This window comes from Puma concolor, chromosome E4 (assembly GCF_028749965.1).
Source record: "Puma concolor isolate L17-30 chromosome E4, mPumCon1.1.hap2, whole genome shotgun sequence".
Classification (NCBI taxonomy): Eukaryota; Metazoa; Chordata; class Mammalia; order Carnivora; family Felidae; genus Puma; species Puma concolor.
In genome coordinates this window covers 56,114,899-56,128,959 of record NC_141683.1, presented here as the reverse complement: position 1 = coordinate 56,128,959, position 14,061 = coordinate 56,114,899, and the positions used below count along the sequence as shown (strand labels likewise).

At 37.9% G+C, this 14,061-nt stretch overlaps 1 protein-coding gene across 7 annotated transcripts in view; it reads left to right on the top strand.

The window, feature by feature from the left end:
* DNM3 (dynamin 3) overlaps window positions 1–14,061 on the top strand; it is a 570,520-nt gene that overhangs the window by 209,618 nt on the left and 346,841 nt on the right. For all 7 annotated transcript variants that reach the window (XM_086693434.1, XM_086693431.1, XM_086693435.1 and 4 more), the window contains 2 exons: window positions 1,079–1,217; window positions 13,311–13,397. In XM_086693434.1, coding sequence (XP_086549560.1) covers window positions 1,079–1,217; window positions 13,311–13,397 — 226 coding nt within the window. The remainder of the gene's footprint in view (window positions 1–1,078; window positions 1,218–13,310; window positions 13,398–14,061) is intronic.

Sequence of the window (14,061 nt, the reverse complement as noted above, 5' to 3'; positions counted from 1 at the left end):
AGTGAACATCACGGACGAAGGCAAAGACAGGAAACGTTGGTATGAATATATTTGTGGAAAGGCAAATGGTTGGGTTTGGCTGGAACGTAGGGTGCATGAAAGGGTGGAGGCAAATAACTGCAATGGAAAATCAGGGTCAGACGGGGGAAATGTTTAATATTAGACCAAACGGTGTGGATTTTATTCTATGTCCAACGTGGAGAGATTTCAAATTACCGTATAATATGATCACTATAGTTAGAAATAGAGGCGAACATAGGGTGCTAAGTAAATGGTTAGGAGGGGCAGTATAAAGCTGCTGTAAGGGGAAGTGTTAAATTTCCCAAAAGAGGTACCACAGAACTGAGTGGTCAAGGAGGAGAAGTTAATCAAAGAAGAAGTGAGAAGAGCATGACAAAAGCATTGTTAGGACACCAATTTGAATTAATTCCAGCTAAGTGAAAAGATACTTGCTATTTTGGTTATCATTTGTTATTTTTGTAAATTCATGATTTAGGCATTCTGTGTCCCAAAGTTGTTCCACTTAACTGTCTTCCTTTTCCTCTAGCACCCCAGGACCTCAGACTGGGAACCACTGAGCTCACTATAATACAGCTCTCCTAGGAAGAATAGATTGCATAGTCAGGAACGCTACCATTTCAGCGTTCACAAAGTGAGGATTATTTTCTGCTCTCTGAAGGGCAAGAGAGGGTTGCTTTTGGAATACTTTAGGAATAGAAATGTAAATTTAGGACCATTTTTATTGTAGCAGTGCTTTTTATTGCTGTGAAACTGTGAGATGAGACAAATTACAGTCAAGTGTTAGTTAGAAGTCGTATTATTAGAGTCCATGAAAACATTTTGGAAACTGTTTTTAGGTAATGCTAGTCATCTATAGATTGGGATTTATTAAGGAATTGTAGTATTGAAAATGTTATTAGAAATGATACTGTCTATAGAATAAATCACTATGTAACTTTCAAACTTGGACATTACATGCTTGCTTTAGGTGGCATGCCAATTGAAACCTTTTTCAAAAAAGTACTGGATATTACTCAATTTAAAAAATCTAATGTGCTGCTTTATTCCTTACATTCAGGACGGGGTTGTTTACTCCAGACATGGCATTTGAAGCAATAGTCAAAAAACAAATTGTAAAGCTTAAAGGACCGTCCTTGAAGAGTGTAGATCTGGTAATACAAGAATTAATCAATACCGTCAAGAAGTGTACCAAAAAAGTAAGTTTGAATTATTTAACTTTCCAACAAGTAACTATTTGGTTTACCCATCTTTCCTATCCTGCTACGTGCCTCTCTTTTCCTGACCCTCACTTCGTTGTGTTTGTCCAAGAGGAAGGAATGTGAAAAGTACTGAGTGGGAGTTGCTTTCATGATTGATTGGCAGAGATATTGTCTTCTATCACCCATGTCCGATAGGTTTGCCGAAGCCAGGAAGAGTATATTTAAGTCAGCTATTTTTTTCCTCATTGTCTTAAACAGGTAAACATCACTTTAGAATAATCAGGTGAATGCTCTAATTTTTCTTACCGTGTGTAGATGGGGATAATGCCAGAGAAGGGAATTATTGACATTGTGTATATCAATGAAAAAATTCTTCTGAATTGTAAATGAATACCACTTGAACCTGGACATTCTGGGAAGCAGCAATGTGGTGTAGTAGTTAAGACCTCAGGCTCTGAGGTCCAGGTGCCTAGATTCAGATCCTGGCTCTGCTATTTACTTTCTATGTGACCTTGAGTATCATACTTAATCCCTTATAGTCTTGTTAATTTATTTGTGAAATGAGGGTGATGATAATAATACTACCACCTCCATGAGAATTAAACAAGATGATGCCTCAAACCCATGGGGCACTTCGCGTATTGATTAACCATAGCAAGTGCTCAGTAAATGGTGGCTAATCTATAAATGGCCATTTTAGTAGCATCCAATATTCTCTACCTTGTGATATTTATTGAATCTATGATGTAGAATGGTGAGGGAGACACTCTTCGCCAGGGGACTCCTCACTGAGGAACGTGGAGGAATTGTGCTGGATTTCTTCTATTTCATGACTTTCTGCATCACATTAAAAACAATATTTCAATAATCTTTTACTGTTAAAAGTAGTAACAACAATAACAAAGCCTATTTACTACCTTTACTACCTTATTCTCCTTTTCTTCATGTCCAACCTTCTTGGGGAAAAAAGTAGTCTATGCTTGCTATCTTTATTTTCTTATCTCCGGTTAATCCATAACCCTCTAAAATGTGGCTTCCATGCCACCACTCTATTGAGTAATTATGGCAAAGATCAACCAGAAGCCTGATTGCCAGATGTAACGCATACTCATTCCTGGTGCTGTATTCTACCCTCTTTTTGAAGCTGACACCCCATTCTCATGGGTTCTCTTCATCTTCTCATGATCCCTCCTCCATCTCCTTCAGGAGTTTATCTACTTTTCCTGCCTCTGAACACTAGAGTCACACAGAGCTTGCTCCTGGCTTTCTTCTCTTTGCACTGTCCTTTCTCCCTGCCAGATCATATCTCCCATAGCTCACCTACCACTTAAAATGTTGATCCTTAAATCTATAGCTTCAGCTCAAGCCTCTTTACTGAAACCATGTACTCCACAGTCTGCTGTCATTACACTCTTCCTACTTATGTCCCCGCAGATATTTTTTAAACTAAATTACTCCAGACGACTCCTAACTGGTTTTTCCACCTCCAGTCTGGGCTCCATCAAATTCATCCTCCCCACTGCTGTGAAAGTAGCCCTTCTAAAATGCATCTATTTTGCCCATTCCCTCAAAATTATGCAATGGCTCCTTATATCTTGAGAATAAATTTCAAATCATTTATGGTTGTTTTTATTTTATTTTATTTTATTTTTTAATTTTTTTTCAACGTTTATTTATTTATTTTTGGGACAGAGAGAGACAGAGCATGAATGGGGGAGGGGCAGAGAGAGAGGGAGACACAGAATTGGAAACAGGCTCCAGGCTCCGAGCCATCAGCCCAGAGCCTGACGCGGGGCTCGAACTCACGGACCGCGAGATCGTGACCTGGCTGAAGTCGGACGCCCAACCGACTGCGCCACCCAGGCGCCCCATTTATGGTTGTTTTTAGTTTCACATCTGATCTCTGAATCCTTCTTTAGCTATATCCGTTGTCACTTTGTGCTTGCTTCTGCCATTCTAAGTGATTTGCACCATTTTCACAGATTTTTCATGCCTTTACCATTTGCACATGTGATTCCCTTTGTTTTGAATGTCTCCTTTCCCTTTTGTCTTCACCTTCCATCCCCTCTTATTTTTTATGATCCAGCTCAATCATCATCATTTTCCTAAAAAATCCTGTACGGCCTCTGTGAATCCTCCCCTGATCTCCATCCTTGCTCCCTTTTCAGTGCTTCACTTGACACCCTATGTTTACTTTTATCAGAGCATTTATGATATGGGATTGTAGCTGTTTATAATTTATTTGTTTGGGTAAATAACCTAAATAACCTATAATCTCCTCCTGTTGGTTCTAAACTCCTTTTAAAAAAGAGCTATGTCGGTGCCTGAGTGGCTCAGTTGGTTAGGTGTGCAACTCTTGGTTTCAGCTCAGGTCATGATCTCATGGTTCCTGAGTTGAAGCCCCATGTAGGACTCAACACCACTGATGTGGAGCCTGCTTGGGATAGTCATTCTCTCTCTCTCTCTCTCTCTCTCTCTCTCTCTCTCTCTCTCTCCCCCCTCTCTCTCCCCCCTCTCTCCCCCCCTCCCTCCTTCCCTCCTTCCCTCCTTCCCTTTCTCTCTGCGCCTCCCCTGCTCTCTCTCTCTCTCAAATAAATGTAAAAAAATAATAATAAAAAAGAGCTATGTCTTATCTTCTTATTCTTGGTATCTAATATAATGACTAACCCTACAGAAGAGACACTCTATAAATACTTTATAAATTAAGAATTGAGATATTCTAGGGGCACCTGGGTGGCTCAGTCAGTAAGCAAGTTGATTTTGGCTCAGGTCATGATCTCATGGTCGTGAGATCAAGCCCTTGCATTGGGCTCTGCACTGACACTGGAGCCTGCTTGGGATTTTCTCTCTCTCTCTCTCTCTCTCTCTCTCTCTGCCCCTCTCCCAATTGCACATGTGCACTCTGTCTCTCAAAACAAATAAATAAACTTACAAAAAATTTTAGATATTCTAAAGTTATCCTGATGCTAAAGAAATCTGTACTTTAAAAGAATATTTTAGTTATGACTTCTATTTTTATTTTTTTTAAACTTTTTGTGTTTATTTATTTTTGAGAGAGAGAGAGAGAGCACGAGAGCACAAACAGGGGAGGGACAAAGGGAGAGGGAGACACAGAATCCGAGGCAGCCTCCAGGCTCTGAGCTATCAGCACAGAACCTGACACGGGGTGCGAACCCACAAACCACGAGATCATGACCTGAGCTGAAGTCATCCGACTTCAGCCACCAACTGAGCCACCCAGGCCCCCCTAGTCATTCCTTTTTGAATGATAAAATTTGAGCAGGTTTTCTTTTCCTTATTTCTCATTTTGATGTTCTTGACTTTTGCCCTTGTTATGTCTACTTTCAAGTTCTTTTACAAGCAAAATAATCTTGATTAAAGTTGAGGATACCTGGCTTTATTACTTGACCCCTTTGAATATGAGCCATAGATAATGTGATTATATTATTTATCATCCAACATAGGACTCTTTTGAGATTGAAAGGGGGAGCTATTAATACTTTCACTGGAATAGTAGGAGTAAAGCAAGACTTCTCCAGGCCATCTGAAAGGCATAGTTACTCTAGCTGTATTGTGAATGTATATATTCACATGTATTCTTAAAACAGTATTTTCATTTACAACGTTTCTCATGTTGCATGTCTTATGTGTAAAATACTTAATTTTTTTCTTAAGCCACATAAATAAACATCAGTGGAAAACATGGGATTTATGTGTGTTCAAGTAACAAAACACAAAGCTAGACTTCTAACCTGGGGAAATGCAGTCTTGTGTATTTTCTCACTGTTGTCTCTGGGCCACTGGAGGACAAGACAAGAACATTAGAGCTTTATGAGTGTTTGGCTTCACTCCAGAGACGTGTCAATTTCAGAATTTTTCTTGTGGGTATTAGCTCTCAGCTGCTTTTCTTTACCCCCAATTCTCCAGTGCACCATTGCAGGGTCCTGAGTTTCTTTCAGGAAGCACTGAGAGGAACATCTTGTTTTTTTAACCACAGTTTAGCAACTGTGCCATTTATTGGCCTCTTGGGAAACCACATTCTTGGATTGCCATCATACCAATTAATTGATTTTTTTTTTTTTTTTACCCTGTTCAGAAAAAGGAAAAAAAAAAAAGAAAAAAAAAGAAAAGCTTTGCAAGGAAATAGAAAAGATGCATTAGTTGGCTGTTAGAAATATAAGGAAAATTTTTTCATTAAAAAGTGCTATTAGAAGAAATGCTGAATTTTGTGGCATGTTAGGTGACTCAATATCTTGCTTTGAGTACACATAACTAATCAGGTGAATCTAAAGTCCTTAGCATGGCTTTCAAGGCCTACATGATCTTACTCCTTTTCACCTCTAAGCTCCTCCCACTTTCCCCTCCCTTGGTCCATTCCAGCTACACTGGTCTCCTCGTTTCTTCAACATGTCAAGGGGATATGATGGCAGGGCCTTTGTACTTCTCATTCTCAGTGTTGGAAATGCTCTGCTGCCTCAAGATACTTGTGCAGATCACCCCCGGCTTCCTTTCAAGTCTCTCCTCAAATGCCATTTAATCAGTCTTTCTCAGATTCTCCTATCTACAGTTGTACATGCCTTCCTTCAAAACGGAGACATACACACACATACACGTAAGTCTTCATCTACATACCAAACTTCGTTTTTCTTTGTGGCACGTATGACCACGTGAATTATACTATGTATATCTTTTGTTTTTCTTGTTGTTGGACAATAAAGGGACTTTGAGAATATAAGCTCCATGGGAGTAGGGATTTGGTTTATTCACTCTATTCACAATCTTAAAACAGCCAGATTTTCAATAATAATTATTGAATGAATAATTGAAAGAATAAGTGAATCATGTCTTATTGATGTGGCAGATAATGATGAGTTTGACTGAGGTAGCCACTTGATTACCTTCCATGAAAGTCTATAGGTTGAAGGAGGATAGCTGCAAAGCATCATGCTCAGATAGGGCTCTTTTACGTCTGGATAGATCTGCTGTGGTTTTCTATGAACAAAAAGACTCACTTTTCACCTTCTCTGCCAGTTGGCTGTCAGTCTAACAAACTGCTATGTTCTGCATATAATAGATGCCTCACATAACTCATGTTTCAAATCAGGCTGATTATTAAAGTTTGAACCTCTCATTGGGTATTGTAGAGAATTCAGGCCTGGGACTTGGCTTTTAAAGAATAGGAATTTCACCTTTTTGTTATTGTTACTTGTTTTTAACCCCACCCCCACCTATTTTATTGAGGCATAATGGACATATTTTGTTAGTTCCCAGTATATAACATAATGATTCAATATTGTATACACTGTGAAATGATCACCACATTGGGTCTAGTCAACAGCCATCACCACACATAGTATTAAAAAGTTTTTTCTTGTGATGAGAACTTTAAAGATCTATTCTCTTAGCAATTTGCGAATATGCATACAGTATTATTAACTATAGTCACCATGCTGTACATTACATCCCCAGGATTTATTTATTTTTTAACGATAAGTTTGTACCTTTTGAACACTGTCACCCATTTTGCCCGCTCCTTGCTCCTGGCAACCACCAATCTGTTCTCAGTATCTATGAGCTTGGTTGTTGTTATTGCTTTTTAGATTCTACAAGATTCCATGAGCGTGATCATGCAGATTCTGTATGACTTATTTTGCTTAGCCCCTGCCCTCAAGGTCCATCTAACTTGTCACAAATGATAGGATTTCCCTCTTTTTAATGGCTGAATAATATTCCAGGAATTTCACCTTTTCATCTCATAATTCACTAAAGAATTTATGATCTTTATAATTCTTAATTTATAATTTGCCCTGGCTTCTGCTTTTCCCCTTGATTTTTCTGTTTTTCTCTTTTCTTTTTACTTTAGAGAGAGAGAGAAAGAGCATGAGTGGGGGAGAAGGGCAGAGGGAGAGAGAGAGAGAATCTTAAGTGGGCTCCATGTTCAGCACAGAGCGTGACCTGGGGCTCGATCCCATGACCCGGGATCATGACCTGAGCCGAAATCAAGAGTCAGATGCTCGAGTGAGCCACCCAGGCACCCTGATTTTTCTTTTTAAGCTGTTCATTAATACGTCTATCAGAGATAAACTTGGAAAGAAAGGAAATCTGATTATTATCTTCAGGTGTTGTTTGGGGACAGTGTCAGCCCCACCCTGGGCTCCTGTTTGGGTGTGCTCTGAATTACTTTGTGAGGCTCTCTCTTCTGATTATCTTTCAGCCTTATTTCACTCAAGGTTGGACTTTTGTTTTTATTCTTCAGCATTTGCTAACATTGAAGTTCTCATTTCTCTGCTTAGATGCAATGTTATGGTGAGAACATACCAGTATAACTTACATATTCTTCTATCACCTATGCACCAATTGTAGAAAGTATCTGGGGTGTAGAGATTTGGGATTTGCCCACTTGGAGAAGGAGGGCCAGCAGCATTTCTTTTTCTCTGACCACTTTACCCAAGGCCACCTCAATGGGACCTGGCTCCCTTCCCCTTCTAACAACTTTACTTAGGTCTTCTAAGACTTCCCATGTGCCACTTCTAAAATACAGAACACTTGATAAAAAAATTTTCCCATTTACACTTGTGCAATCTCTTGACCTCTGTACTAGAATTGTTTCTCACCTTTGCAGATGTTACTGCTTCTGTTTTACCTTTTGTCATAATAAATGTCTTACTTCATAATAGTAAATAAATATTTTCTCCTTTCCTGAATGAATCCAGTGTTATGCTATAAACAAATAAAGGATTTCTAGGGACTTGGGGGCAGGTTTTAATTCACAGAAATGGAATAAAATTATTATATGCTTTCATAAGCAGTAAAATCATTACTGTTACTCAGTGGCCGACATTGGAAGGTTTATAGCTTTTGTATCAAAACAGAGTCCATACCTTTAGGTTAGCCAAACCAATCAACTCAATCATGTGCATTAAAAAAAAATTGATCTGGTCTTTAGTTTATTTTCTCCGTTTGTGTTTGGTATGGAACTATGAACAGATGGTTACCTAATAACCTGAGTCTTTGCTTAAGGCAGCAAACTAGTTACTCTTGACGGTGTAGAAATCTTGCCTCATCCTGTGTCTGTTCCAAGAGAAACCTAATAGCATGGCTCTCATGGTCTGATTAATCAATTGTTAGTAAATTTTATAAGTGTGTAACTTTTATTGCATAGAAAGGCCATTCAAGTAATATTTTTTCCTTTAGGGGAAAAATGTGGTCCATGCTTAAAAGCAAATTTTTTATTGAAATGCCACCAAAATAATTAAATGCTGCCATAAGTAACACTTAAAATATTGAATTTTATTAAAACATGTTTTGTATTAAAAAATATATGATGCTATTTTCTCTCAGACCATAACTAAAATTTTCTCTCAGAATTACTTCATATATACTGCATTGTTTCCACATTGGATATTCCTTATTACTTAAGATTATTCAGTGTAATTTTAACAATAAGCTGTTTAGGGGCACCTGGGTGACTCAGTGGGTTGAGCGTCCAACGTCGGCTCAGGTCATGATCTCTCAGTGTGTGGGTTTGAGCCCCACGTTGAGCTCTGTGCTGACAGCTCGGAGCCTGGAGCCTGCTTCAGATTCTATGTCTCCCTTTCTGTCTGCCCCTCCCCTGTTCAAACTCTGTCTCTTTCTCTCTCTCTCTCTCAAAAATAAATAAACATTTAAAAATAACAAAACAGTAAGCTGTTTAGAAATAATTTGTCATTTGATTAATGTCCTGCTCTGTCTGGAAGTTTCACTGTTTTGATTTTAAGCATCAGATCCTCTGAGGTCTTCTCTGAGCAGGTTTAGCCATTTATTTTTCATGTGTTTTCTCTTGATTTTTATAAAATATTTCTCTCTGGTGTGACAATATATCTCTATAGTCAACCTGCCACTCAAGACTGTTTTTAACATCAGGTAGTTTGACAAAAACTGAGTGTCGAGCTGGCTTATGGCAGTTGCCCAATGAATCTTTGTTAAATGAATGACTGATGTGAAATAAATTCAGGAATATAAAATTAATATAATCAATAGCAAAGCTTTAATTCCTTGTTCTGTATTAATCAATTTCTAGAATATTTAAGTAGTTAATAGGGGAGTAAATGCATAAAAATGGTATCCTCTAAATCAATATTATTTTGGCATACATAATTACAACTTTGATGATTTGACAAAGTAAATAAAAGTCTTATAAATGCAAGCTTTCAATTTGGCATTCAGAGCAAAAGAGATAGGAAATTATAATGGTTAATATGGTTGAGGAAACATTGTGCCTTAAATAAGAGACCTAGAAGAGAGGTGAGGAACTGAACTGGGTAATCAGAGTGAAGTATTTTTTAAAACAAAGAAAAGGGTTATGCAAACTGAGCAGGAACTGCCATTGAATGAGCTAATGAAATGAGTGGCAGAAAGCCTGATCAGAAATCAGAAATGATTCAGAATATGAGTGGGACTTTTTTTTTTTTTTTAACTTCTTCCTCTATATATTATGAGAAGAATTGGGACTGGAGTATTATATTTGAGAGCCAGCAATTCAAGCCAACATTTTGATTTTTATACTCCTACAGTCTTTCCAGATCAACCAGCTAGATAGAAACCATACCAGCTTCATTACTGCCTTCCAGCCATGTCTAGGTCCTGCACTGCTTAGGGTCTCCTTCAATATTTCTCCTCCTTTGCCTCCATGGGGGCGGTTCTTACAGTGTGTTCTCTTTCCCTTTTCTTCCACTTAGAAATTAGGCTCATTTACTTCCAGTTGTCTCAGTTGTAGGTACCAAATTATGGCTCTGGTGGGCTCCTTTCCTGGTGAAGTTAAGCCCATGGGTAGTAAGTTTGGAAAGATCAGGAGATACACACACATAAAAAATCAATCCTCCCCACAAGGCCAGTAGTGGGAGGGTTCTTAGATGTTTCTGCTTCTTGGAGTACTCTTGTCATTTTGGCCTTTCTCAAGACTTTAATGATGGCTGCATACTAGCTTGGGAACCTTCAGCTATCAAGTATTTTGTTTCTGAAAAAAAAATATTTATAGTGCCATTCCTTGGTGTTTTAAAAATAACCTTCTGCTGTCATCCATTTTCTAAATGCTGTTAGAGGCTTGACTTTCCTTCTCAGTAGACCACTATTCCTTGTGTTGTCGCTTTTCTGCAGGAGGACAATTCTATATTTGTGCAGCTGTTGTCAAAAAGCAAAGGTGTGCCGTTAGCTTGGGATGCTCTGAGTGCAGAGGAGAAACAGTTGCTCTGGTGGCCTAGGACAGGCTAGTGGTGACTGTGACATATACCACCCGGGTTTGCACTAGTGAAGAACGACTGGTGTTGATCAGCTATCTCTTCTCTGCTTAAAACTTTTTACGGGATTCACAAAAAATAACTTACAATATTCTCAGAGTATAAAAGGACTGCTGGGATAATAGACTTTTCCTGGGGAATGTCTCCAAAACTTGAAGTGGAAGTTTCATTTGTGCCTTCAATTATTCATGAAATAATCCCCCAAATGAGCCATACATCTCAGGATTCAGCTAAGGATTTCAAAAAGGGAGTAATGGTTTGGTAATCTCCTGAAGAGACAGTGGGCTGTGAATTTTGAAAGTAACGAGGCAGCCAGGTCTCTATGCTTTTATTATGATGCTATGCTCTATGGTCACTGTAGAAAAATTTGGAGAAGGTAGAGATGTAGATAGAAAAAAATGGAAATTATGCATAACCCATGATTCCAAGAGATTATTCCTATTAACATTTTGTAGTATTTCTATAGACCTTCTTCTGTGTGTGGACAGTAGACTTGCAGCCTTAGAGGTTGAATATTTATGTATGATTTGTGATTATGATGGTTCCATGAAGAATTACAGTTTGTTGTTTAGCTAAGACACTAATGTGCATCATGCATACTATAAAGTTGCTGTGTACAGTGACCTTGTTTGACCATGGGGCAGCTATATTTCAGGGAGGTTTAGTTCCAACTGCTTAAAAATTAGGAGACATGTTAGATGCTACAATATTACCCAAGAATTTTGAGATTTGTAAGATCTTGGATTGTATCCTTGAAGGATATCAAGGGTATATGGTGGCCTATGACTACGTGTATATATGTGTATGCTTATGTGTAATCACATTTATATATATGTGGTCTGATTTTCTTCACTTACTGTCATAAACACTTTACCATGTTTTTAGATATTATTTAGAAATTAGAATGAAAAAATTAGGTAATGGATATTTTTTGAACAGGTAATTATATCCCATTAGTGGATCTACCTTAACTTATTTAATATCATTACATATTTAGGTGGTTTAAATAGTTTTATTTATCTTATTGTTGCTATCCCAAGCAATGCTGTGATGAATGTCCTTATTATTTTATCTCAGAATCCTGTGAAATAATTAGGTTGACAGATAAACAGAGGGTTTTAAGATTTTTTTTGATACATATTGCCAAATTGCTTTCCAGAAAGATTATTCTCATTGTCGCTTTTTCAGCAAGTTTAAACTGCTAGTTTCAGTATACCTTCATCTAGATTAAGTCTCATAAAAATAATTAGAACCATTTGACAACATGAGAGTTATTATCTTTCTTTGCATTACTTGGATCATTTATGCAGTTTAATATTTTTCTTTTGCTATTGATCATTAAATTTCTTTTTTAATAAAATCATGTCCTTTGCCTATTTTGTGGGATATTATTATTATTTTCAGGTGCTTTAAATGATCATTGAATCAGCATTTGCCTGTCATAAGCCATGAATTTGCACACTTTTCTCCATTCTATTTCTGCTATCCAGTACACGTCACCAGCATTTCTCATCTGAATTGCTTCAGGAGACAAAATTCATTGCAGGTCTGCAAGGATCCTTCTGATCTGACCTCTGTTTACCTTTCTACTTTCACCATAAGACCATCCTCCTCACTCTCTGCTCTGATCTTTCTTTACTTCTTTTACCATTCATTGTCCCTGTCCCGCATTGCCTTCACACTGTTCTGGGGCGTGGAAAGCTTCATTTCCCCCACAACTGTTCTACACAACTTTACCCAAGTCCTTCTGGATTAGGCCTCCTTGAATATTCTCGTAGAATCCCATTCTTCTTCTTTCTTACATTGAAAACAACTATGATTAATTCATTCCTTTTTGCAAATTAAATTTTTGACAATTACCTGCATAATTTAGATGGGTAAGTGATTGAAATGTATTATTTCTATAGTTTTGCCAAAAAGTATGTACATGCAAACATATCTGTTAGGGAAGAATTAAAAAAATTATGTCAGGGTGCCTGGTGACTCAATCAGTTGAGTGTCCAACTCTTGATTTCAGCTCAGGTCATGATCTCACAGTTGGTGAGATCAAGCCCCCTGTCATCGGACTCTGCTCTGAAAGCGTGCAGCCTGCTTGGGATTCTCGCTCTCCCTCTCTCTCTGCCCCTTCCCACTCAAGTGCACATGCACATGTGTACTCTCTCTCTCTCTCAGGATAAATAAATTAAAACTTAAAAAAATTGACCTCTGTGGTTCATGGAATAAATCATTCTCAAAGAGTAGTGGACAGGACAATGGGCTCTGGAGTCCCAAGGGCTTGGGTTGGAATTCTAGGCCCACCAATTCTGAGCTGTTTACTCTTGGGCAAGTTGCTTAACTTCTCTATGCTTCATTTTCATCCTCTATATAATGGAATTAATAATAAAATCTATCTTTTATGATTGTTGTGGATTTTGAATGAGATAACTCATGAGGTGTTAAGCACACAGCCTAGAACATGGTAAGTACTCTCTAAATGTGAGTCATTGTTCTCTTTTTCATCCTCATTTCTATCTTCTTTATCTTTGAACTTTATTAAGTGCCAACTCTGTAGAGCATAGTACTAGATGGTATTTGGATTTCTGTTTTTGTTTTTGCAGGGAATTTCTCTACTGGTTTTGAAGTGTTTCCTATCAGATAATGTAGTTATTTTGATTATTGTTTGTGGAGCCCTTTCTGTCACTCTGCCATTCTTCTTTAGGATATTTTACTTTCGCTTCTAGATTTGCAATATGTACCTTCTATAAGATAACATATCTTTGCTTCTTTTTTTGCAGTATAACTTTTTGTGTATTAACTCAGATGTTTCTCCTAACAGCTGGCAAACTTCCCCAGACTCTGCGAGGAAACAGAAAGGATTGTTGCCAACCATATTCGCGAGCGAGAAGGGAAGACAAAGGACCAGGTGAGGGGAGGCTTCCTTGTTGGGCAGGGTCTTTGTCAGAAGTGGAAGTTCTCCAAGGCTGTCTGGTGGTCTCCAACAGTTGGCCTTTCTCTGAATGGCAAGAAAGAACACAACCACATATGTTTATTTTTACTTATTTATGAATTTTATACATGTGTTGCTATACTAACATCTTGTGTATGTTGAGAATATAAACGAGTGTAAAAGCTTTGAAGGATGACATTTAGAAAACAGTAATAGGAATTACTTTTACTCTCGGTGCCCCATGGATTGTCATGTGCACCCCTGGCATGTATACACTCCACTCTGAAAGCCAATAATCCAGAAACATTCCACATGTTTTCTTTAAGCAGAGGTTCTTAGCTTTTAATGAGCCGACAGATGGGTATCAGGATATTCATAAATTCCTAAAATGTCATGAAGAATGTCAGTTTTTTCCCCCTAGGTGAATGGAGAAAACTATTCATCAACTTATCCATGGAACCTGTGATTAGATACTTAAGTATCTAACTGTTTAAACAGTTTATTTGTTTGTCTTATTGCTGCTATCCCAAGCAATTCTGTGATGAATGTCTTTATTATTTAATCTCAGAATCCTGTGAAATAATTAGGTTGACAGATATACAGAGGGTTTTAAGATTTTTTTTTGATACATATTGCCAGA